Raw genomic sequence first — 26,566 nt, 5'->3', positions numbered from 1 at the left:
TCAATTTCCAGTGCTCTAAGATGTATAATCCTACCCAGAGTTTCTCAGTTCTCTAAATACCTGCCTTGCTGTCATGGTTTGAGCCTGGCACAGAGCTAGTGCTCTCCATGAAAATGCCTCACCCTGGTGTCTGCTGTGAGATGTGACCAGGAATAAGCAAAACAGGCTCTAACTTAAACGTAAAGGACACTTTATTACTTAAACTACAGGAAAATACCATAAGGAAAAAGAAGAAAAGAATTGAAAACCTTACAAAAAAAACTATTTTCCTCCTCCCCACCACCTGACTTTCTCAATCTAATACATTCTCTCAAAACACCTGGTACGACACTTTAGTATACTCAAACATCAGTTCATGAAGAGGAAAGGAGTCCTTCTCGTTCCATAGGCTTCTCCTGGAAACACACTGAAACCTCGTGTGCTTCTCTGTCACTTCGGCACCGCCCGGAAAAAAAAAAGTCCTTCTGCCGCTTGTAACATCGTCCTTCCATGCCCAGTGCTCTCACCACTGAGACATGGACCAGAGCTGCTTTTAGGGTTGTCTTTCAAGGATGCCTTGTCTCACTCCAAAAAGGCACAGTCTCTGCTTTTGGGACATCTGTCCCCCCCATATTTTTCCAACCCCCTGGGGCCGGGGGGTCCTCACGAAGAACCTTCCTGGTTTTGAGGCACTGCCTCCCCCTAAATGCAGTCTGTGTCACAGGAACAACTGAGTCTATAGCCACGAGAAAAGTCCAGCCAAAAGGCCACTCCAAATCATCTCTCCCCATCCAATCATCTCCACATCTCATCTCTTATCTCCCTTCTTATTCAGCTTCGAGGAGGATTAGCATTTTTGCAAGGCCCCAATCATGCAAGAAAGGGTTAAAAGTTTTCAGTCTCTGTCGGTCCGGAGCGACTCCCACGCACACTGCCCACACGCTGCCGCTCCGGCCGGGCACTCTCCCTCCTTCTCCTCCTGGCTGGCTGCTCTCCTGGGGGGGGGGGGGGCTGGCTGCCCGAGGGCTGACTCTCTGGGATCTTCCACCCTTCCATCCTCGAAGCCCCCCGAAGCCCCCTCAACCCCATCTCTGTCCAGGCCCCGGGCCTACCGCATGGCCGGCCCCTCCCCCGCCCAGCAGCAGCGGGCTGGGCGGGGGAAGAGATCTGACCTCTTCGCCCGACGATGTCTCAAAAAGAGAGTTCTAAGGGCAGTGCCCTGCTTTTAACCCCTGTGTATTCTCGGAGGTGTGTCCAAACCCCACTGGCTACACCAGGTGTCAGTATCAAACCCAAAACCTTCATTGGTTTGACCACAGCTTCCCAGAATTCCCACTCCTTCTTGGTCAAACCATGACACTTGCCCTGAGGTTTTGTGCACACACTAGATCTCCTCTCCCAGGAAGACTAACACATGCCATCCACACACACTTTCCTCCTGTGGGTGCATATTCATAACAAAGCGTAGAATGAACACTTTGTTGCTTATCCAGTACCTGAAGAGTTTGTGTATGCTGTGTCTCCTTATGCTAAACTAAAGAACTTGGAAGTAGGTAAATGAGAGATTTGCATATCAACAAAACAACAAAACACTTCTGACAACCCCAGCTATTAATGGGTAGCTTCCCTTCCTCCCTTCAATGCCTGTCCACATGATCATTCACACTGACTGTGATTCAAAGCAGGATCCTCCCACATATTCACAGTTGATTAGGAGCTAGATTAGAGAATCTTTCAGCTGCACAGCTGACACAGAACTGCCAAGAACAGCTTTGCTTCTGGATGTCTCTGGAAAAGGGCAGAGTTTAGAAGCAGGGTAGTAAACAAGGGGGTCACTTTTGGATGTCAGGAATACAGAATTTCCCACAAGCTCAGCACTAACTCAAATGCTGATAGGTGTAGCTGGGTAAGTAAATGCAGGCAAGTATCTCAAGGCAAACTCTGATGACTTGTTACCCTGTTGGTCTCCTTAGTGACAGGCTTATATTGAGTACAATTATTTTGAGTAAGCAAAGCATCAGAGTTAAATGTTAAATAAAAAAAAAAAATTCTGAAGCTGAAGTGTCCAAAGTACACGGTCATCCAAATTGTAACAGGACAAGCAAGTAACATAATCACATGTCACTTGAACTGACAGCGTGAATTGCTACAGAATAATTATCAAATAATAACTCTAAAATTCAAGCAAGTCTGAATTTCAGTGGTGGCCAACCACTGTCTCCTAAAATTTGATACAGTTTTCACAGTATGTCTCTTTAAAACCACCTGAGTCAGATCTCTAAAGGGCCAGAGGGCCATGGAGCAAGAGACCACAAAGTAACCTTCCACCTTTCTAGTGAAATTGGCCACCAGCCAATTCCAACAGAAGTCATAACTTTACAGAGGTCTCAAGGATGCCAAGTGTGTCTCTTCACCTTATGAAAATCAGTAGCTGTGTATGCACAGAAATCCAAATCTACAACCTATCACTGAAAACAGAACTGTAGCTCAGAATAACTGCCACTGGTTAAATGAAGACGTGCACAGCTGCCGATAGGCTCAGGAAAGGCAGGACATAAATCCTGAGGAAATCAGGCTTCATTAGTTCTGCTGCCTGTAAGGAAATTGCAATGGGAGAACATGCAAATGGAAAAGTTTATTGTATAAGAAATCAGTCCAATCTCCTTCACAGTATCTGTCCCTGTACAGTCTTGATAAAATACAGTCTTGATTTTCATTCCCTTTCCTGTTTACAACCTGCATTTATCAGAATTCTATTTTCACTAGTCTCTCAGCATACAGGTAAATAATTTTTTAATTCCTTTTTACTTTAATCTAAAAAAGACTGTAAGACTTTATGTCCAAAATACCTTTTAGCCTTTTTCTGTTTCTAAATGAAAGTTATTGTTCTATTTGAGAGAAGACACAGGTAAAAATAAATTTTATAACGTTTTAAAATAATAAAATTAATGCAAGCCTGACAGAAGGAAAAACTGTCAAGTGCAACAAAAATCAGAATAACTACAACTTACTGCTTTGATAAACTTGAAAACACTCATAGTTTATAGAAATGTAGCTCTCAAAGGAGCCAGGAGAATAATATGTGCCATGGTAACCAAACAGAGCAGTCTTCTGGCACTTTCTGAATGAGCATTTAGGAGGAGATTAATTCAATACTCTGCATGATGAAAGGGCTCTTGAGATCCATAACTGTCTCCCACAAATTACCCTTATTGTACAACTGGATGTTTAGAACAGATTGCACATTATCTATATTGAACTAGAGCTTTCACAGCAAATTTATATGAAACAGATTAAGCCCACATGATGTGTCACACTATTTTTCACCCACTCATTTCAGGGCATTTATAAAAATGGGCATTTTATTAAATGGATCGTTGCAGTTTTGCAGGATTTATTTTTAAGCTTATTTATATTTAGAAGTACTCTAAAGCCTTTTTACTATGAAACTTTGAAATTTCTGAGACACATAAAAGCATAAAAAGATACTACTACAGAATTTACAGTCTGGTATGTAAACGGACAGCAGAAAGTCTGCCACATAAGCAAGCATTATTGTCTTTGTTGTGCATTTCCCGCTGTTTTGAACTTACAGTAAATTAAAAAGATGACATACCTCAATAAATAATTATGTCTTCCTATTTATATATATGAAACCATATTTTTCAGCAAATGCAGCACCTGATGAGCACCGGACAGCTCAATGAAAGCAAGTGTCTTATAGAACGTGTTTTAGAAAGAGTGTGTTAAACCTCTACCTGCTTCATCAGAATCTAAATTACTATAGAATCTTTCCTCCCACGAAAAAAGTGATTTGGTATTTTGTTTACTGATTTCCTTACATTGCATCCAATCGCACTGTACAACATAACAACCAGAAGAAACTTGGAGTAAAACAAGATCTAGAGTGCAAGCGCATTATAAATGACTGCAGGAGAGAAGAGCCAGCCAGTTACTCTTAAGAAAGAGGAAATAATGTATTTTCTCTTCTGAGGCTACTGAAAACTCTTCTCTGCAGCCCAGCAATGCTCAAGATGAAGTATTTCACCTGCTGGATTAAATGAAGAGCTTTCCAGTTGTCTGCAGTTATGAGTAAAACCTGAATTGCACAAAATATTCTGGAGGATGCACACCCAAAAAGTAATCTCAGCCAAACTGAAGAGAGCTACTTGAGACTGAAGATTATAAATAGCTTTGATTCAGTTTTGTATCTGGCAACTGCAATGAATGAAAGGTGAACTTTTCAAAAGATTTCTAAAGACCACACAATTTGTAGTGATAGACAGTGGAAATTAGACACTTAATCCATCAGCATTTCTGAAAATCTCACTTTGGCTTTGATTACATTATCATACATTATTTCTGAAAAAATCCTATCTTCTTTACAAGTAGGAATACATTAGGCAGGCAACAAGAAGAACAAAAAAGTAGTGAGTGTAATTACAATTTTGAAGATCCAAGACTTATGTAGAGCTACCATTTATTTGCAAATGAGACAATTCTGAATCTACATCACTTATTTTGTACTCTGTACTGTGTGTGGAGGCATTGAGTATCCTGAATAATAAACACCATGTAAATCAAGGAACAGCAGTTAGGTTCTAAGCAGAGAAAAGTAAGTATTTACCTTGCCATTAAACAGTGAAAATAAAAATAAATTTAGGTGAAGCAACCTCACTCACTGAACATCCTGTAAATTAGACTGAGCTAAGAACATTGGGTGGAATCAAAATCCAGAGCACAAGGAGCAAAGCTGTGGTCTGCCAAGTTCCCTTCAATTTACTACTTCTCACTTCAGTCCCATTTTACAATTATTATATCATTGACAAACCTTCAGGCCTCACTATAGTACTGATAATTAATGCTGTTATAAATTGCAGAAGGTCTTTAAAAACATTAGGCATTTTAAGCATTCCAACATCACTAAAAAAAAATCCCTCTGGGCTTGGGAATAAGAGGCTCTCAAACCTAATGGAGTTGGGCTGATTATTCCAGCTAAAGACTTTCATGTTTCTTGACTCTTTTAAAAAGCAATGAAGTGAAACAGATTTGTACATTTCACCATTTAAACTCTACAGGAAAGCTACACCGGTTTTAATACCTGTATTTTAGAAAACAGTTGAGGCTTTGCAAACCAGTATAATGATACCTCTCCCAGAAGCACATCTGTTGATTAACAAACCTCCAAAACAAATCTTTCCTGTATAAATAGAATTAAATGTGCTACAATTTCAAGCCGATGTATTTCCAAGGAATTAGAAACACTAATTTGAAAATTGTCTCAAAGGATTTGCAGAAGTACTTACATGATGGAGTAAATTACTTCTCCCCAATACTACTGCCTCAAGATCATTATTTTTCAAAGCTCCTCTTCACAAACAAGCTAGACAAATCTACAAAATGTGGTAAGAATTTGAATTTGAAATTCATGAAAGAAAATATGTAACCAGAGAGCAAAGAATCATTCACAGATATGAACCTATCCCCAAACCAAATTTCTCTGTCTCCATGTCAGGCGAATCTGAGGCTTTATGCCTGCACTCTTCCCTCCCTCTCTTTCATAAAAAGCCCCAGCCACAAATGTCACAGTTAAAATTATCTTTCTGATCTGTGCCTTTAAATTTTCACCATTCTCTTCAGCCTACTGTTACTTCACATGAAACTAAATTTTGACTTTTGGAAATTTTTTCATCTATTCTGCACCCACTTGCTCCATTCTGACACAGAGAACTTAACTCTTCTCATGGCTTTGCCAAAAAGTAATTCCTTGTTAGCAGGCTTCTCCCTCAATATCATTGTTCATTCATGAGGCCATACAGGCATGGAAAAGCTCTCCATGAGCGTTCAGAAAAAGTATCCTGAAAAATCACTTTTACTTTATAAAGAACAGTTCAGAGAACTCTGATCAGGCACTTATTAGTCATTTATCGTGAACATGTTTTCCTGGGAGGGTTAAGAGCTCTTCATTAGATCTGATTAGATCTGCCAAAATACTTGATTGAGTTTTTTTTGCCATGTCCTCCAGAATCTATTTTCCTATAGTTCTAATATTGTAGTTTAATGTAATAGAAAGTATTATCTAATCTTAGCTATAGATATCACTACTTGTCTCCCATAATAGTTACAGTGAGAAACTGGAAATGCAGCATGACCTGTAACATATTTAGAGTATAGTATTAGGAAGGGAATATATTTTGTAGGAGTGAGTTCTTTTTATGACTGAGAAAGACATAATGAGAGCTGTACTTCATGTTAGGAAAAGTTTTATAGTTCCAGATATTCTGAATGAATGTAAAATTTAAATTTAGTAAGATGTGTTCTGAAGGCAACCTTGTCATTTAAACACCTTTTGAGTCCTTAGGAACAGGGCTGACTGTTGCCTTGGAAACAAAGACTGCTCTAGTGTGCTCATTTCAATGGATTCAGTCAATTTGAAGTCAAATTTCCAACTGCTAATTTTATAGACAGTGCAGGTGCAAAAGTTTTTAAGATCAGAACAGAAATGGTTTGCAATGCTGCTCCCTGACAACAGTATATATTTATTTATTTATTTTGCACTGCCCTTGGGAAACGAGGATATTCTTGCATAACACTCTCCAGGAAACTCAATTATATATTGTCCCTCTGCATAAGAGGGTGATTATGATAATGGAGGAAACAAACCTGAAAGTAAAAATGCAAAAACCTTCAGGCATAAACAAACAATGTATAATTTGGTCCTTGTGTTCTTTAAATTGATCTAGGATATTTATATGTAAAAAACAGGAAAACAAGCAAAAAACCACCCTATGCTCTACTTCTATGGATACACTCTTTTTTTCTATGTATCTATGTTTAGATAAAGTATTTGTAAAAACAAGGACTAACATTTAAAAGGACATTCCATTCATCATTTCAGTGAAGCCACTTTGTTTAAATGAAGCACAAAAAAAGGACAGGAAGAGACACTACCAAGGAGGACCTCTGATAGGCAATGACACCCATATTTTCTGAAGCTCAAATTCAGTCTTGTGGGCTCCATTATTCACCCTCTAGTAAATCATGACATATCTAATTTTGCTCTTTACTTGGTCAACATATAAACATTCCACTTTCAAACAGGATTTAAATTATGAGCCAAGTTCTTAGCTGGTTTCTACCCACGAAAATATTGACATTTCACCCTGAAGGAGACTTGTCCCAAGATGCTCCAAGTACAGTTAACAGAGAGGGGTAAATTCCTTCATAGACTTAGATTCCTCTTCAGAGGAACCTCTTTCTCTGTTTTCTTCAAGATATGGAGGAGACTGGCATATCTTCAGCAATTTTTCCCAGTATGTATGCTATTCAGTGCAGGTAATTTAGTAGTCCTAGCTAAGATAGCAAAATGCCAGTAGTACATAAATACCTCTAATCAGCTATACAGGTTTAATGCTGTTAAAAATATTTTTTCTTCCTTACATGCAGAGGCCCCTTAACTTCTATTATCTCCCACTGTCAGAAAGTTACAAAGCACATCCCCAGAGAATTCATTCATCAATGCAGTTTGCAGAAACTATTGTTTCCACTCAGCTGTAAAAGAATCACTCACTTGCCCATCTTTTATCTCCATTCTCCATTCCTGCTGGTGAAATTCAACCACACTTCACTTCAGTATTCCAGGATTTAATATACATAAAACTTTCTCATGACTAGCCTTGCCTTTCTAATCAAACTGCAGAACCCCTAACTAAAAGACTGATAAAAATGGAAATAATTTTACAAGAGAAAGAACAGTTCATACAGAAAAAAAATTATTTTCACATAAGCATATGCAGTATAGGGGCCATAGGCAGCACATATACTCAAAGGGGGAAAAAAATCCTCAAACGTTAAAAAGTCCCTGAAATAATAAATAAAATTTATTAAACAAAGCAGATACTGAATGATTCAGCATTTAAAAATTGCCATGGACAAGTTGATTCAGTATTACCAAAAACAGTTGTAAGGGTATATGGCTATGTACAGACTCAGAGGCAAATGCAGGTGTATAAAAAACGTGTATATATGCACAGGAGTTAATGTATTAGGAAAATAAAAATGTACTTCTAATAGAATAAGAAAACTCACAGTTAACATACATTTCAATATGATAATGAAGGCAGGAATTGCTCATTACTTTTTCTACTGTGGAGACAACAAAATTGCTTGATTTTGGTATCAATGCAAAGCTAAAAAGCAAATGAAGGAACAAGATCTTCTAAATGTGCCATGTGCAACTACCTTTCCTGTCACTCCTCCACCTTCCTCAACTTTCAATTTCAGGTTTCAGTACTCAGCTTTTTTTGCACCAGGCTTTCTTTGGAAACCATCACATTCTGTTATCGCTGAAATGAAGGCCTAGAAGAAATGAGTATTTTGAGTGGTATAACAAAAATGTGTGCATAATGGGGATAAATTAAATGCCATTTAATCTGAGAGGCTGGGATATATTGTTCAAATACTGAATATTGTGATGAGTGAACTGAACAATTCAGAATAGATTCTTTTTTTCCATAGTTCTTTCTTTGTGTCCTTATAAAATCAATGTAAACAAACTGCCTAGCAGAGCAAGGCTGCCACGGGTACTTAAATGACTTTTTTCAGCTCGTTTCCTTTCCTGGATTAATTCCATTGTCACTTTGTGTAGAGCTGTGGAACACTCATAGTGGCAAATAAATGATGTTTACAAAATACCCACTGTACAGGGACTTTAAAATGCCTAACAGCTGATTAGAGTCCAGGGTGAACTGCAATGAGGCAAGGAGTGCAGTTATGAAATCAGGTTCAGGAAACTCACTGCATAACAACCTAACAATCTCTCCCATCGAGACAAGAAATACTAAGATAAATAAAACAGAAAAATGCAAAACTGGGAAGACTGGAAGAGTCTACACACAAAGATGATTAAAGACAAAAACTCTTTCAGAACAAAACACAATGAACAGAATACAAAAAGCAGGTACAAAATTTGAGAGAATAAATTTGAGAGAGGAAGGGGAGGAGACTATTTTTATACCAAACAACTCTGTAAACCACATTTATTTCATACTCAGGGACACTTTGTCAGATAACAGTAACCATCTAGCTGCAGATTGATGTACAGAACTAGCTTGTTGCAACAGTAACGAGCTAACTTGTTTGCCCCTTGTTTATATAAAGACTCAATGCTAAAAAACCCACTATTTTACCTTAACTGGTTCTTTAAGTTATATTGTATGGATTTGCTGCTGATACACTTGACACATGTGATTGTTGTGGACAGCCAGTCCTGAAATCCCAACTGGAGAAGAAACAACTAGCTCCCCATTTCTTTATAGATAAGAAATCAGTAAGAGATAAACTCTGCTGTGGCAAAAAATTACAGTGCAGCATGATGAACACAGGCTATACATACTGCATATACATATCTCCACATGTAAATAATCGTATGATATAATTTCATTACATAAAAATGCCTGCAGAGATCTTGCTCCCAGTGACTAGTGACTTGCAAGTGGACAGGATGTTTGTGCAAAATGTTCTACTTAAACAGAACAGGAACTGCAGTACAGCTTCATGGGGCAATCCTCCTAGACATGGGAAATAAGGACAGAGAACTTCCTCAAGGAAAAGACACGAAACTCAGTTTGCACCAACAATGCAAAAAGCACTTATTCACAAACTAGACATTGAGATCCCAGCAACTGTGAGGTGACAAAAAGTGTTTCATGGCACTGAAGAAGGAAAACAGGCTACAGTAACTTCTGCCAAACTTCTGTCTCTTCATAGAGTTCACGGAAAGCTGAGATTCCTGTAGGACCAGCCAAGAGACTGAAATAGCAGAAAGCTTTTGCAGGAGGCTGGGAGGGAAGGTCTGACATACAGCTGAACTGCCCCTCACTCTGGCAGTGAATTGCACCACCAGCACTGTAACACACCAGAGGCAGCAATGCTGGGTAGGAACACAGAACCCAACTGCAGGTCTGAGATGCACCATCAGGCAGAAGAGGTAACTGGGCTACAGGCTGGACTCAGGTATTAGCAGTCTCTAACAAAAAATGTGTTCAATTTAGTTCAATGTTGGTCGGGTACAGAGGCTTCACCTTAATGGTGACTGTCTCACAACCAAAGCAAACTGTTTCTGGACAGAGTGAAACGAATACTGCTCCTGTTTTGTTTGAACAGTGACCATTACAGCACTCTGTCAGCTTTTGGCTCTGGACATGTGATTTGTTCCACAACATCTGGATGCGAAGAAGCTCCTTGCAAACATTCCATGCCATCTGCACAAAAGCATTGTGTTTCCTTTCCCAGTTCCAAGCAAGTTTTTGAGAGGAGAGTGAAGGATGAAAAGGAATACTCCTTTGCAAAGCTGAATTCAATTTCCCAATAACTTAAGAAGAGAATGTCTTATAGAGTTCTCATCTGTTATCTATTACAGTTACTACAGTGATTTCAACCATTTAACCTGTAATATAAATTAAATCTGGCACACTGTCAGGAAGGAGCTGTAGCTATCTGACCGAAGCATGAAGAATTGAGCTCTTACTGCTACCATTAAAATGTGCTGCAGAGGGTGGAAAAGGCTCATCATCAAGCACCTTTCGATTTTGATCTTAAACTGCGATGGATTAAAGAAGCCTCAGCAAATATTCCCCCATGAGAAATATCCATGCTTCTATTTGCAGGAGAACTGAAGTTAAATCTGCAGAAGATTTAACTAGCAGTAACAAAATAACTAGCAAAAAAAAAAAAAAAAGCTGAGCTTCAATTCTTTTTTTGCAAATGCAAAGAAATGCTTTTTCAGACTGCATATAAAAAGCAGGCCCTTCCTGCTGGGCCTAAAACCTCCCCACCACTTCATAGTACTGAAACACGTTCCACTGCAATATAAGTTGCTGTATGTGATTTAATATTTATACTGCTACCCAGTTAAAAAAAAAATTCTCATGGACACTTGATTCTCTTCTTCTTACAAATCATTGTATTACTTTTGAGTATTTTGATATGTGTCTCTCATGCAATCATGCTGCCACTGCTGCAGCAATAACAGATATGCCCATTTTCCAAGAGTGCTGTGTGTGTTTCCAGGCTGGTTTCAGGCGGGTGGCAGTGAGTTTTGGAAGCACAGCCAGTGACCTGGAGCACAGGGGAGCTCTTATGTAACATGCTTATACACCTTACATAACTTCCATATACTGTGACAGCCAAACCATCTCCCAGATATTTGACTATCTGACAGCTCTCCCTCTCCACCTCTCTCACTATCAGGCTTTCAAGGAGATATTTTAAAGAACTCCAAACAATCCTGCCTCACTTCCCCCGCCCGCCGAGCTCCCCAGTTACAGACACTAATGGCATCACGCTAGCTACCAGCAGGAACAGATGAGGTCTCTGCTTTTTGGACATTTTCACATATATCCCCTGCCAGTAAACCTAACTTTAGAAAAATCACATTTTGCACACTACAGCCATGGTTTCACAGCAGGAGAAACCTGTGTTTTTACAAGTGCTTTTTCTTCTCAGTCCCCAGTAATTTAATCTCTAGCTGAGTGCATGGCAAATATTAACCAAGGGCATTCACTGAGGAGGAAGGGAAAGAAAATTTGTTGAGTAGTAAGTAGTATTTAACTCAAGTATTTAACAAAGCTACAACTTTTGAACATATTCTGTGAAAAATAGTTCTTACCAAGTGATATCTGAGATCTCTGCTGGTATAAATGCAAATAACAAGGCATTTTTAAGACAATTACCTCTATTTGCCTTTTCTAGCATAGTTACACAATACATAATGCATTTTTTTAATATGTTTGTTTATAATAATTTATAGCTTGCAGAAAACATTTGTGAAATAAAGTCTTTCCAGAAACTCTAGGTATAAACAATGAACTCCTACATTCTGGGTCAACAAAAAGTTTACCTCCTAACATGTTGTAGCCTAACAGCCTCATTTAGCACCAGTATTATAATGACACTGGCAGAATACAAAAAGCAGAGATGCTATATATAAAGTATATATATATAAAGTATATATATATATATATATAAAAGTATATATATATATAAAAGTGTATATATATAAAGTGTATATATATATATATATATGTGCAAGTATAAAACAACTATCTTACTTCTTAAGTGCCAGCTCTAAGGAAGAAGAACCACTCTGGTTTTGGTTTTCTTGCCATAGAATTTGGGACCTTAAATGTGAGATACCCTCTCTTTAACCTTGTCAACAAAAACAGAACACAGAATCTGAATTTAAAAAGTAGCATTTAGCAGTAGCAAGCTTAGAAACACAGTCAGAGGATACAAGATAAATTGACCTAAAAAAGCTAAGAGGCTTTGAGCATTAAAGCAGACTCTCGAATGTTTATCTTAGTGCAACAGTTTTGCCCTCAAAGCTACCCAGTACGATTAATGTTTGCTGGAAAACATTATGCACACACAATACCTAAGTAGAAAGACAGTAACTTTTAAATGCATATCGTCCAGGGAAAGCAGTTGCCTACAGTCAGCTGAACTTTTCAAAACCTGCTTACTGTGACTATAAAGATGCCTTTAAGAAAATAAATAAAGTAAATCAGTAGTTACAAAGGAAAGATGCAACTCTAGTGGTAGGCAGAAAGCAGGAGATACTGGAATTTGGCTACACATTATGGAGGTGCTGGCCAGAACTCGCTAAGAAAAATGTTCCCCTAGAACTACAGGAGATTCCAAACAGAAAGATTCAACTTATGTATTTTTAAGTACTCCTTACATGAAACAAATCCTTCTGCACATAAATGCCTCTCATAACAAAGCTAATTACTAATGGAATGTTTAATTTAGAATTAAATTAAAATTTCAGATGCACAATACAACTTTATGTAAGAGTCACACATGTAAATAACGCAATATATGCATGAATACGTACCCATTCCTCATCATTGCAATATTTTCTTCTTCCATAAAGTTAACAAAGTTTGAAAGACTGGACTTTTAAGTGTCCCTGTACAAAGTGACAGAGATGACCTTAGCTATTTTAAGAAAATAAACAATATCATGGCACTGTTACGTTGTGGTGTAACTGCCAAGAATACTTCAAAAACACAACAGGCCATGAGATCAAACCAAGTCATGATATCTTGTCTAACGACAACTACCAAACTGGCAGTGCTCCAGACTTTCCATGTTTTGGCAGATGAAGCAATTTTCCATGAAAAATGAACAGGAAAGTACCCTTTAGCACCTAATATCCCCACTCTGGTGGCAAGAAACATATTAGGTAAATCAATTCAGGTACTGTAATGGTGGAAGAATAGAAACTACAAGAATCTTGCCAACTTCTATTTTCCCAAATCCGGTAATCGGTCTGGCTTTCATTGTGTTAGCAAAATGTTAACCTGGCCTCCAAGAAACAGGACTATTTGTACCAATGCACATTATTTGACCATCTATACATAAACAGAGGAAAAAAGGAGTCAGCCAAAGCCCTGAAGCATGTGATTTGATTATAATAATTACCTTAAAGCAAATTTGCAAGCATCATTAACAAGCTAAAAGTAAATCAAGCCATCATATTTTCCACAAAGCCCATAAAATAAAGTTACAGAAACTCAAAATCATGTATTACAGAAGGCAAAAGGACCTCCATGACAATTTGGCCAAATATCTCTTTTCATATATAAAAGCGAAAGACTTTTTCCCACCAAACCCAACCGAAATCTATTAAAACATCTGCATATAATCATCCTACATCCTTGGCACCAAGGATAATGAGTTGTGGCACCGCTTCCTGAAGGATACTGTAGACCCTAAAGCCAAAAATGGTTCAAAAGGGAACAGAATGCTACCATGGAGAAAGAATAACTGAAGATTACTAAATACGAAGATACTGCATCTGTCCTAGAAAAATCAGGAGCTAGAAATGACTGGAAATTGTGGGAGTTTTAGGAGGAAGTACAGCACCTAGTTTCCACATTTTCCTGCTCTTTTCTAGACGTTTGTGGATGCTGGTAGAGATGGCATACTGTCTTTGATGAAAGTTCTTTTTGTCCCTCATACACTTGTTTTCTAGTCTGGACCAACATCAATCTATTTTCCCAGATACAAAATCATGCCTCCTTTATGTAATGCCTGATTTCAGACACCGGGCCACATGACCTTTTCATCAAGAAGTCAAAAAGGTCTCCTACTACACTTCCACGCACTAGCAAACACATACCTACATAACTCACATAATGACATCTCTCACCCTTTTCTTGACAAGCTAAATAAATTGTCCCTAAATAATCCCCCCTGTATTATGGCAGCAAAGGTTACAAACTGCTGGTTCAGACTGTCACATAATTTATGAAAATCACTTGTACATGTATTAAAAAGAACTGCTGATACTGAAACAAAAGGCTTATAAATGTCCCTGTGGTAGACAGAGACTTCTCACAAGCATCTCAAACGTGCATTAGCTGGAAAAAGCATCAGAGCTTAATCTCTGCAGACTTTCGTATCATCATCATCATCTCCTGCATTCTTGTACACCATCACAGCTCCTTTCTGATTCCCTAATCATACAGGCCCATTAAGAAATGCCAAGACCAAGTTCCTTTGACAATACAAGTGCCACCAGTCTCCTCGTAAGGAAGCTAGTCGGTTGCAGGAAACGAAGATAACAGCAAGTTAGAACTTCTTTCTGGTTGATACCTCACACCTGCTTGTAGCAAAGTGACTCAACATAGGGTCCTGGTTTTGTTGCCTGAGGTGGCACAGGGAGAAAAAGGGACTCTCCATTTTCTTTCCCTTTCATGCACAGACCCTCTGCATCTTCCTCAGACACTGGACATCCTGTCATGCCCTGCTAAGGGATCAAATTTTCTGCAGTTCCTCATCATTTAGCAGTTTTATTCCAATCAAGCAGTGTCCACCACTGAACAGCGTATCTCCACCACAGTTGCACAATCATTAGTGAAAATATTACTTTCCTCACCATATCTGTGAAACACATATACTAAATTTTGCTGGTGCTGTTCTGCCACACATATCTATCAACTTGGAGTTAGTGTGCTTACATCTCTACTAGTGACAGAGGTTGGGCTTTTTTGTTGTGACACATGCACGTTTTTACAAAGCAAATCTCTCATACAGTTCAAACTGTTCCAGAAAGAAAAAATATGGATTTTATTTTAATCATCCAAAGCAAATAGGAGAAAACTCCAAAAACCTCTCTAACAAAATGTCACTCTGCACAAAGTGTTTATTTTAAAAGCATGACCTTTCCTTGTCCACAAGGAGCTTCAGTTACATCAATTAGCTCAACACGGGGATGTGGGCTGGATGACTTCTTGCTGTCCCTTCAGAACTACGCCAGTCTATAATTCTGTGAAATCACAAACTCTTAAAGAATGTGTTTAAATACAGTTTAGGTGTCAGTCTGGATACTGGTAAAGGGCAAAATTATTTATGATATGGTAGCAAAATTCCTTAAATCATGGATACAGCAAGTCCTAGAAAACACAGAACACATAATTGCTCATTATCTATGAATAAGTGGGTGGTGTCTATTCTGATACAACAGAGATACCATCAGACATAATTATTTTTCAGCTGACATGGATGAGCATATGTAGAGTTTGCAGAAGCCTTCAAATACAATGGAGTCAAAACAAATAAAACCACCTTTGTTGGACCAAGCTGTTTCATATCCGTCTGTTCACTTGGAAGGTTTTCCTCAGCACAAATTTGACTATGTTAAAATTTTTGAATTATCACTAATTTTGAGAAGCAGCAAAAAGGACAAGTAGACAAAACTGGGATGCCAAATAATGTGCATAAATTACAAGACTATAAATGAAATATGAATTGATAATTTGTTCTAGGAAATTATGAGTGGCAGATAAGCCCCAAGCCAAAATTCAAATGTTGCCATATGTTGGGAACTCAGTGACTCCTAGGGAATGGTAATTTGACTAAGAGTCAATCACTTGCACTACCTGCCAGGCAGGTGTCCCCAGACAAACACCTCAAGAGACAGAGGCATTCAAAGACTGAAACCTCCTGCAGTGCAGTCTTTGCCTAGTTTTGGAGAAGGAAGAGCAACCATTCCATCCATCCTGAACTCAAACCAGGTAAGAGGGTGAGGGAAAGTTAATGCTTTAAGGCAAGTTTGTAAAAAAAAAATATCGTCTTAATGGATATTACTGGTACAGAGCAGTAGTTGGGAGACGTACTGCACAAATTGTCACTGCTTGTGTGACAGGAATCCAAGCCATGCAGGACAGGGTTCACTCTGTGACAAAGGAGTGGTCTTTGCAGAAGAGATCCCTGATGAGATTAAAGTTCAAGCCATAGCTGTAGCAGAAAGTATGAGGAAAGATGGTGCTGAGCATGGATTCAGTAAGGGACAGATCAAAGTGTCAGCAGCTTCTGCCCTCTTACTTTGCAACACAGTCCTTGACTGTACCAAGGGATTTTGCTGTCTCTTGTGAATTAAATGGAAACGTTCTGTGTTTATATCCACTGGTGACACTGTTCATACCTGGTTTGCCTATACATATCAGTGACTATAAAATAACCTTGGGCTGCCCATTAAAATAATGCCTCTAACTTACAGATTCAGGTCAGCACCATTGATTGAAAAATAGAGAAAATAATACACAACAGAGACAAGTATCAATTTTTACCTTTTAAAATCACCCTCTCAATACATTTTCAACTATATCAGCTCCTTAGATGCTGGGAGAAGGTACAGAATTAGATATTTGAAAGTGCCAGAAGCAGCAGTCCATGAAACCACCTTTACAAACTTGTCTGTGATAAAAGTGTGAAAAACATTTGCACAAGGACTACTCTAACACACCAAAAGCATGTGCTACAGTTATGTATTTACAACACAATTAAGTATTAATACACACTATTGAATTTAAACAAAATGTACACACATTAGCTACTTTCTTTTCTTTTTATGTTATCCAGACAAGCAATAACATCTCATTTTGAAATAAAAATTAATCAATATGGCAAGAACTTGACTATTTGCCATGAATTTTACTGAAATGGCAAATATATATCAGAGTGCTATTTCTCATACCACAGGAAGTGTGAGTATTGAAGGCAGCACCAGGAGGCATAGAGATTTGTTCAAAATCAAAAATGAACAAAAGCCCAGTGGCTGTGTAGGCAACATACTCTAGTGAAGACTTGTTCTTAGAATCACCATAATCAGGCCATGCAGCATGTGCAAAGACTCAATCTTGGTACAAGTGTCATCACTAGCAACATGCAGACATGAATCCACTTCTAAATTTTTTCCTCTTTTTCAGGAATTCAGTGGGTTCCTGTTCTTTGGTCTCCAGTTACACCTCAGAATGCTCTTCCTGTAGACAGGATGACAGAGATCTTTTTGGGAGGAGGGGTGGTAGTTGTTCAATCAGTAAGAGTTAAACACCTAAAATTTGCCTGAAATCATCATCTTCGAAAAGCTGAGATGCATCCTACTTATTGTAGTAGGATGCATCTTCCTGCTCACAGAGAAAGTTTTCCAGAGTCAAGTTTAATTATTTCCAATAAACTAGCATTACCTCTTAAAGTCCATTATTCTCACTGGGATCTTTTGAGGTGGCATAAGGAAAAGGATATTTAAAATGCAGTAGGTGCTTACGAGTCCACAGCTGCTTGCAACAAATACTGTATTCTTTTATCATCAAATCCTATTCAGTTCTATAAGACAATCCCATTATCAAAGCATGGTAAGTGCAAACTGGTGGGATTCTTTTCTTTTGAATGAATTTTAACATGAGAAGAGATTTAATTTTTGCTTCTCGCTCTAGTTCTTCACCTTCTCAGTAACAGATACAACCACATTTAGAAGTCTGTAACTACACCTGAATGCCCTGTAAGAGGCTGTTACCAGAGTTCCTGAGATCAAATCTCACTGTGCACTTTACCCTCATTTGTATGGGAAGTGGAACAGCCTCTTGCCTGGCATTCAAACTAGTACACACATAATTGGGAACCCCACTGGGTTCTGAAACTATGAAAGCCTCATGTAGCTGCAGCAGTCTTACAGTAAGAACAATTTTAACCTAGTTTTTATCCTATCCCCTTACTCCAGGTTTCCTTGTTGAGATCACATCTTGTCAGTGACCTGGGACATCAGGCAAAATGAGAGTACTGAACTGACTGATGTTCATTCCACCACCAGGCTCTAGGTCAGGATGTGAAAAAAAGGTAAAATGGGTTATCTTTCCAGAGAGATTCAGCTGTTATGGAAACATAATGTGATGCACAATTTTACCCCAAGCAACAGCCACAGAGTTGGCTGAAAAAGAAAGTTACACCTGCTGGAAAGTTGGTGCATTATTTGTTGCAAAAGTACCATCTACCATCTCATATGCCTATTAAAAAGTTTATATTTCTACTGTTAGCTCTCAAGGGTCCCATAGTTCAATGTTGAACTTATTCCAAACCAGATAAACTTGTTATCATCTCACCTTCAGCTGAAAAGTAGCAAATGGGGAGACACAAATCTCCTTCCCAAATTTGATTTTACTTTTCCTTTCTTCAAAGAACACAATTTATTTTTGTTCTGCTAACACTTTTCTACTGAAAGAAATTTTCATTAACATACTCTCAAGCAAGCTCCAGGATTAAAGGAATTCATGTTTGAAATGCCCTGTCAAAACTATGTTTGAGCACAGTCTGTTCTATGACTGGGTGCAAGTCTTTCTAGGCTTAAAAAAAATTGATATAAAAAACCTGAAAATATAATGAATCTTACTTGCATTATATCCTACTGCTACCAAACATATGCAAATGTTATATTGACATGTCTGAAAGTGTACTTTCTATTCAACAGGAAAAAATTTGAATTTGTGAAGTTGAAGTAACAGGTGTGCCCTCTTAAAAGAAACCTACAGCAACCAACAATGATTAGCAATGGTTTTATTTTAACATCAGCTGTGTTATATCTTATTACACAAACCCACAGAGCCAAAGAAAAAAGTGCAGCCACATATTTCTTCAGAAAGAAATGAGGCTTTTTAAAAAATATTTTTTTTCTTTAGAAACAACACTATTTTCAAGGATTTTTTTGGTGGGAGAGTGGTGTCAAAACATAAAGCAAGTGGTTTATTTACTCATATTCTATTTTAACCTAAATTCAATGTTTAAGCTCAAGTTTCTGCAGTCTTTCCTACAGGCTGTTTTGCAAATCTTAGATTATCTGAATGAAATATTTTCATGTCAGCTACTTGCCCTTCCTCCAGTCTGACTGAAGCATTGCCAGCAAGCATTGGAACAAGCTTCAGCGGTGTTTTGAGGGCAGTCCTGAAACTACAGGTCCCTCTAAATTCTGGTAATTATACCATCAAATAAGGCAGAATCCAGGAGTTTGGTTCAGACTCACAAAAAACTGTCTTCAGTTCCCATTTTGCATTATAAATAATCAGGATGTTAAGAACTAATGACTTATGCTCTTCCAATGTTAGATAAAAACAAAGACCCTGTTCTCTTCCTTCCCACACAAAAAGAGAAAGGTCCTTTCGGAGGCTCACTGATAATTCAAGCAGCTCTTGGCACATCACCTCCACAGTCATCTTTTGAGACACATGATATGCTAGCACACAGAAAATCTCTGCAACAAAAACAGCTTGAAGAGGTGCAAGGAGACTGCACAAATGTCACACATACAGAAGACCCTTAAGTCTGCAATACTTCTGTTTTGATCTGAGCTAAAGGAAGCTGTTCTCAGAGAGGCTACACACTCTAACAGGCCAGCACAGAGTATTCCTGCTGGAAAGGATGTGATTAGTGCTAGTGGGTACTATTCCCAGGGGAAATGGCAAGGTTCAGCAGTTGCAGTCAAAAACCAGAAACCTTGCCATTATTAAAGCTGCTGCAGTGTAGTGAATTGCAGCGATAAGGCATTGAAACTACTTGAATCAGGTTTTCACTGAGAGAACAGCAACTTTCACATACCAAAATACCTGCAGAGGGAGGGAGGATTAAACTTTCCATATGACTGCACCTAGGTGAACAGACACATGTTCCTTTCTGTCATTGTCTCACTATCCTTTTCAAAAAGAAGCTTGTTAACACACTGCCATGTTTTGAAGAAGCCTCTGGTCAGTGATGATGATGATGCAGAGATCAGTCACAGCATTCCTAATTTCCTCCATTTCCTTGAGAGGGAACTGAGACACAAGAAACATTTTCAGGAAAAGGCTGACATTGCTGGAGAAATCCTAGCAAATGCTGCACCTACTGTTGCTTAAAAAAACTTGTTATTCTGCTGGAAATCATTAGCAAGGAACAGTACTGACACACAAACACCTGGACATCACTCTTAAGCAACTGAAGCAATTGTTTATGGATATCCAGACCACAGCACTGCCATTAAGCAATTGCATATGGATGGTACAACTGCCAAGGGAGATACTGTATGAAAGAGCAAAAGGTCTTAACTGCATTGCTTTATCACTCTCTGAACAGAAATACACCAGGGAGGATAAAGGAAGCATCTTTTCATGGCTGGTGCTCACTAAGCCTGACCCTTTTCATTACTGCCAGTTGAGGAAGGGTGACAGCTGTCACTCAGCTGACTGGGCCCTTTAGTCATGAGCCTCTTATCTGTCTGGAGTCACTTTCTGGTGGAATATTTACAGATGGACAGCAGATACCTAACAGATGGGCTCGCTTCTTCAGAGGAAGCACTGAAAGGCTTCACATACCAAAAGGAAAAGGCATACCTGTCAAAAGATACTGCCCACTGATGGCTAGAACACTAAGGAAGGAGTCAAGAGCACAGGGATGACAGGACATTTATAGATTAGGTCCCCTTAGAGGTAAGGGATGGGGATGAAACTGGGAAGGGATGCACAAAGCAAAAAATCCTCCATATCTGCATTTCTGCTCCAGCTTAAGAACAGTTTTTGTCCTCTATAGTTACTCTGAAAAAGCCAATTCTTGCATGAAAATGTATTTCTCTATTGTTGCCATCAGGGCTATGTTTATCTTGCTCAGAGACTGGTGCAGGAGATGTCATAAGGAAAAACATCTTTACCTGATTTATGTAATTCAGATGTTTTAATGCAGAAGTACCACAAAAAATGAGCATTTTCCTATCAATGAGCTTGTGTTTTCAGACCTGGTATTGATGCTGTGTAATGAGTTGCACTTTGTGAAAAGATAGACATACCCCATCAATGTCAATCAGTGTTAACACACTATCCTTCCCTGAAAAATATTAACTAGCTATACATTATCTTGGAGTTGATACTATCTGTACTTCATGATCAGAAAGTAATTGCATGAATAATTACTGTTTCCCAATTGGGCTACATTTTGCCTGGGTCTAGTTTCAGTGCAGAAAAAAGGTATATATTTGATGTTTGCCTCAGTTGGAAGAAGGTAATACTGGGGAGATCTCCTAATACCTGAAAAACGTGACTGTAACCTAGTCCATAAAATGAAAATTATGCTGTTTCATCTGTAGTTGTCTTGTGTTTCTGGAACTTAAACCTTTTGAAAGGATATATGCTGACCCAACTCCAACCACGAGGATTTTTTGTCTATTCAATAAGCTTTGATCTATCCAGCAGCTGAAGTATTTATTAGTGAAACTTTTACTGTCATTGCCCTGAAAATGCTAGATCGTGACCTCACACAAGTTTGACATCATTATTTCCATGTGCAATGTATGCAGGGGTAACTCCTGAACCACTGGAGAATTAACTGACTGTTCCCATGCTGCCTGCAGGCACATCTATACTTAGGCTTCCCTAAAATAGGAACTAGACCAAAGAGCATGGCATGCTTCTGTGCTTGTAGCAAGTACAGGCACCAGAGCAGAGGACTACAAAGATGCAGGGAGAGTCTCAGACACCTCACTCCACTTTACCAAGTGGCTACTTCCCCAGAAAGGATCCTGATGGGCCCATCATCCTGGCAATACCCATTTCTGGTTGCCCATTATCCAGGCACAAAGAACCTGACAACACTTAAGGGAGTGTGAAAGGACTTGCTCCTGCTCCTCTTCCAAGAATCTTGATCCATAATCTTTTTAGTACTCTACAAAGAAGTTCACATTAATCTACTTTCTGCCCCAGGTCCCATCAAAAACAGAGTCTAACCAGCCTCCTCTATCATTCTTTCCATTGAAGGATACCAGGGAAATTTGAAGCAAAATCTACAGCTGTAGCACATCCTCCAATTTGGATTCAGAAAGATGAACATACTTTGTCTTGAGTTACATTAACAAACACGTTACATAAACAAACAATACTAGAACTGTATCATAACAAAGTATTTCTCAAAATAAATCACATTATTCAACCCATTCAACAGTCTACCCCTTTTCAACAGTCTTAAACCATGTAAAGAAACGTTTCAAAGAAACATTTCAAGAGTTTCTAAAAACCTTTCCTAAAGTTTGAGAACTTCAAAACAAGACTAACATTCCAATATAAAATGACTTCTTTTTTTTTTTTTATGGCATTTTTTGCCCTTCAAAGTAGGATTTTTTAACAAGCTCTAATTTTGACTATTCATCTCTGTTAGAGACCTGAGACACTACAGTCTCTAAAATCCCTTTCAAATAGACACTCAAGTCTTCAAATGGATTTGAACACAGAATAGTTACAGTCCCACTGCACCATGTTAAAAAGCAATTAACTTAGCATTAATGAAAATGTAAAAGCACTCCCACTGCTTAAAGTTAAGGATCCCAAACATAATCAATATAACTGTTCAAAGCAGCTGTATTAGGAGATCTCTCCATGCACTATATACAGAGCCCAAAAATCTGTTTTGGCATCTCAAAGTTTACAGTGTGGCATTGTTAATACCCTTCTAATAGCTACATCCCAAGACAGCAGTACTCCAAAAGACTGTATGGTAAAACACAATGGAATGCATGTCTGGATAGCATCAAGAAAGGAATGTGATGCATACTTGCACAAAAGTATACAAACCAGTTTCTTCATAACACTTGATCCTGCAACATATTTACCCCAGATATTTATGCCTGTTGTTTTAAATACATGTTTTGGGGGATTTTTTTGTTCTTATTTTTTGCTTCAAAGTAAGATATACAGCATAAATTATCATGTTGACTCTCAGTAACAAGAGAAAGAAATAGAAAATATGCTTCTGAATGAAATGTTTTGGTATCTTTTTGCAGTGCCAATGTACTACTTTTAAATGCAGATCTTTTCACTCAAAAAACACTACAGAACGAGGAAGAAAGTCCAAATATCTACATGTCTGTGGCATACATAGCACAGTACCAATCAGGGGAAATCTAAAAAGGTGATGGCATATACTTGCATTTAAACTACCTATCAAGGCACTTGAAACTCAGCCAATACTCTTCCTAGATCCTTTAGGAAGTCTAAAAGCATAGGTGAGAACTAGGCTAGGTTTCTGGCTTTTGCTGAAATTCAGACTAACTTTTTGCTACTGAATTAATGAAGCAACCCTGAAAAAGTGGGAATCAGGCATATATCATTGAAGAATGCAGAGATGCTAGGATAGGAGATGAAGACCTAACTGCTGACATGCAGACTCACATTGAAAGAGACTCTGTATATATTCCAGCTGGAACATTGTGACCAAAGGTGACTATATTCACTTGCCCACCCATTCCAGTGGGTGACCTAGTTTTGCCTGTCTACAAAATGAAAACAGAGAAAGAACAGCTGAAATAGAAATGTAGTCCTGTTCCTTTTAATATTATCTAAAAATCCCATGAGACTCCCTGGCCAGCTCCTGGTAACTTCATATTGACCTACTAGAGAGAAACAAAACTATCAGGCATTAGATACAATTGTGATTTGGATTATGTTTGTCAGGGCTGATTAAGAAAGACATCACCGACCTCAATAGTGATGTTCTAGTATCACACAAAACTGTGGGATTTTAACTACAAAAGGCAGTGGATTGTTTATAGACTCAGTTTGTTCAGAATCAAGAGATCATTTTGTCAAATGCAGCTACAGTAGACGCTTTAAAAAGTAACTTTCCATTTTACACACATAATAAATAGTATAGAGGAGTTTACACACGTGCATGTCAAGCACACAAAAAACATATTCATGTAAAACCACCATCTGAAGTGTGAAAATATCTGAAACAACAAGAAATAGGGAAATCAGTCTCTGCAGCTCAATGCTGGAGTTTTTATTCTTAGCTTGTTTTCTGGTATGTAAGATAGCTTAGAAATCCCATCTAGCATTGTACAGTCAGAAACTCCTAAAGAATGCCATCACTGCAAAACCAGCTCTGTAGGATCTCTATATCCTACTGAAGGCAATCCCATGCAACTCTTCATCTCTTGTGACCTCCACCATTGACTCTACAGAATCATTGGCTAAAACAGAAATTTTCAGTAAAACAATCTAGTTTCTTATTTTCCTAAATTGCTTTGGAATGTTTGTTAAGTTTATTGCAGAATATACATTTTTATGCAATAAAATGAGACTACTGTATGGACAGTAAAATAGGGCAACATTACTATTTCCTCTCAACACAATTATTTCAAACATGTTCAGACTATTTACAATTTCTGATTACTACTAGAGCCAAGTTAACTGTTTACTTGTGATGGTATTTCAGAAATGAAAGAAATTCTAGTGTTGTAATAACAAATACCTCCAGAAGTTGAAACAAGATTTCATAGAGCCTAATTTCCTTAAAAGTGACAATATAAACAAAGTATGTTTGCACACATGAGGAAAATAGACATTATAAGGTGCCACACTACCAGTCACACCAGGAATTTCAAGCTGTCTGAAAGGGCACATCATTTTCCTGGAGTGGATTTGCATATAATGGTGGGTTGGAAGGACAGACAAATACGTCAAAGCTCTCTGCTCCACTCCTTAAGTAATGATGGATTAAGAGAAAATGAAGCTGCATCTGAAATGCTCTTACCTGTTGTTTGAGAGCCTCTAAAGATTCAAATTCCAATTTGGCAAGTTTCATCTGGATATCTCTTGGTTTATCAGGAATTACAAACGCCATGATAAACTTTATTGCTAGTAGCAAGTGCTGTGAAAAAAAAGGAAAAAGAAAAATGTTGTTTTATAGAGTTTGAATCATGAAGAAAATAGCATAATATTCCTAAATTTTAGTAATAGAGGTATAAACAATGATTTCTTGTGACATGTACAACACAGCTCACTATAACCACATTAAGCCTGAGCTACTCCATCTTTTTTCTGTTTGCAGTCATTCATAATTTGAATCTAAACACAGATAGTCTGCCTGATTTCCATAGTAATCCTATTTTCACTATATACTATAACATTCTAATTGAATTTTTTATTTGTGATTCCAGATAAAATAATAGCTTTTAAAATGTATTATTGGTGTATAGGAATTGAATATAGTATATACTGCGCCCAGTATATACACTTTCAGAGTGAATTTTTTTACATGTATATAAATATATATATATACACACAAATATAATACTTAAACAAGTGGCACACCCATGAACAGAAACTTTTCAGGAAATGGAGAAACATTCCATATATAAGATGTCAAATCAGTAATAATTTATTGTAAAATTAGAGACTGAGCAGTCTCTAAATTTCACTTAAATATACACGATCTCACAAAACACAAATGCCAAACTGTCAAGTCAGTAGTTTTGTTTCTTCATTTATGTCAACTATAATCTAAATAATAAATCTTCTTCTATCAAGGCCTGAGCTGACAATACACTGCCTATTTCTAAGCAGGAACTTGCTCCCAGCTGAGAAAGACAAAGCAACACTGAATGTGCCTTATATGTTATATGTGCTTAACTTCAAGCACATGCTTACACTGCCTTGATGATACTCATGGAGGTGCTTAAATTCAGGTAGCACATACAAACTACTTCCCAAATTCCCCCAAATTTTAAAATATAAAATGAAGAAGAGCAGTGCTCCTCTCTGAAATATCATCTTGCTGAACTGTATGATCTTAATGGACTTGGGCACACAAATAACAACATAACAGACAAAAAAAATCCCTCAGATTATGGTATTACACAAGCAAGAAGCTAATGAAAATACTACAGGCTTCAAAGAAGCTGTGATGAAATTCTAAACAAGTTAATATATAAGAACTAAAGTAAAAAGTATGATTATGCTAACAAGAGACAAAGAGCCATATGTTAAAATATTTCTTAAAATGCATTGCAGAAACGTAGTAGGTCAAAGAAACAAACATTAGAAGGAATAATACCTTCTTTAAAGAGGTGAAAGAAAGGCTGAAAATTGATACAATGAACAAACAAAGACTAAAAGTTCAATGAATCAACTGGTATTGATTTGTGTGTAATGCAATGATTAATACCACATTATTAAAAAAAATATGTCAACAGTACAACATTCTCTCCCTCATTTGGATTTTCTTTTCCCCCTCTAGTTAATACTGTCTGCTACTAAGAAACCTTTTTTCCAAAAAAAAAATTATAGCAAATAATGTTAGTTTATGCTAAAAACACACAGCAATAAAACAAGGATCACAGTCAACTCTGGAGGAATGTCTTAAATGGAAAAAGGTAAAATGTTGAAAACAACAACTGAACAAGACAAACAATACTCCTATGCAGAAGTCATAAGTAATCACAGGTTGAAAGGGG

General features: G+C 37.8%; 1 protein-coding gene across 5 annotated transcripts in view; it reads right to left on the bottom strand.

Moving 5' to 3' along the window:
* ANO10 (anoctamin 10) overlaps nucleotides 1-26,566 on the bottom strand; it is a 127,333-nt gene that overhangs the window by 22,343 nt on the left and 78,424 nt on the right. For 4 of the 5 annotated variants that reach the window (XM_074539268.1, XM_074539270.1, XM_074539277.1 and 1 more), the window contains one exon: nucleotides 24,865-24,981. In XM_074539268.1, the coding sequence (XP_074395369.1) occupies nucleotides 24,865-24,981 (117 nt within the window). Of the gene's footprint in view, nucleotides 1-17,121; nucleotides 17,310-24,864; nucleotides 24,982-26,566 lie in introns of all 5 variants that reach the window. The other variant, XR_012579989.1, reaches the window with a different exon arrangement.

This window comes from Zonotrichia albicollis, chromosome 1, assembly GCF_047830755.1.
Source record: "Zonotrichia albicollis isolate bZonAlb1 chromosome 1, bZonAlb1.hap1, whole genome shotgun sequence".
Lineage (NCBI taxonomy): Eukaryota > Metazoa > Chordata > Aves > Passeriformes > Passerellidae > Zonotrichia > Zonotrichia albicollis.
Note: the sequence above shows the minus strand (reverse complement) of the source record. Positions and strands in the feature narration are given on the sequence as shown.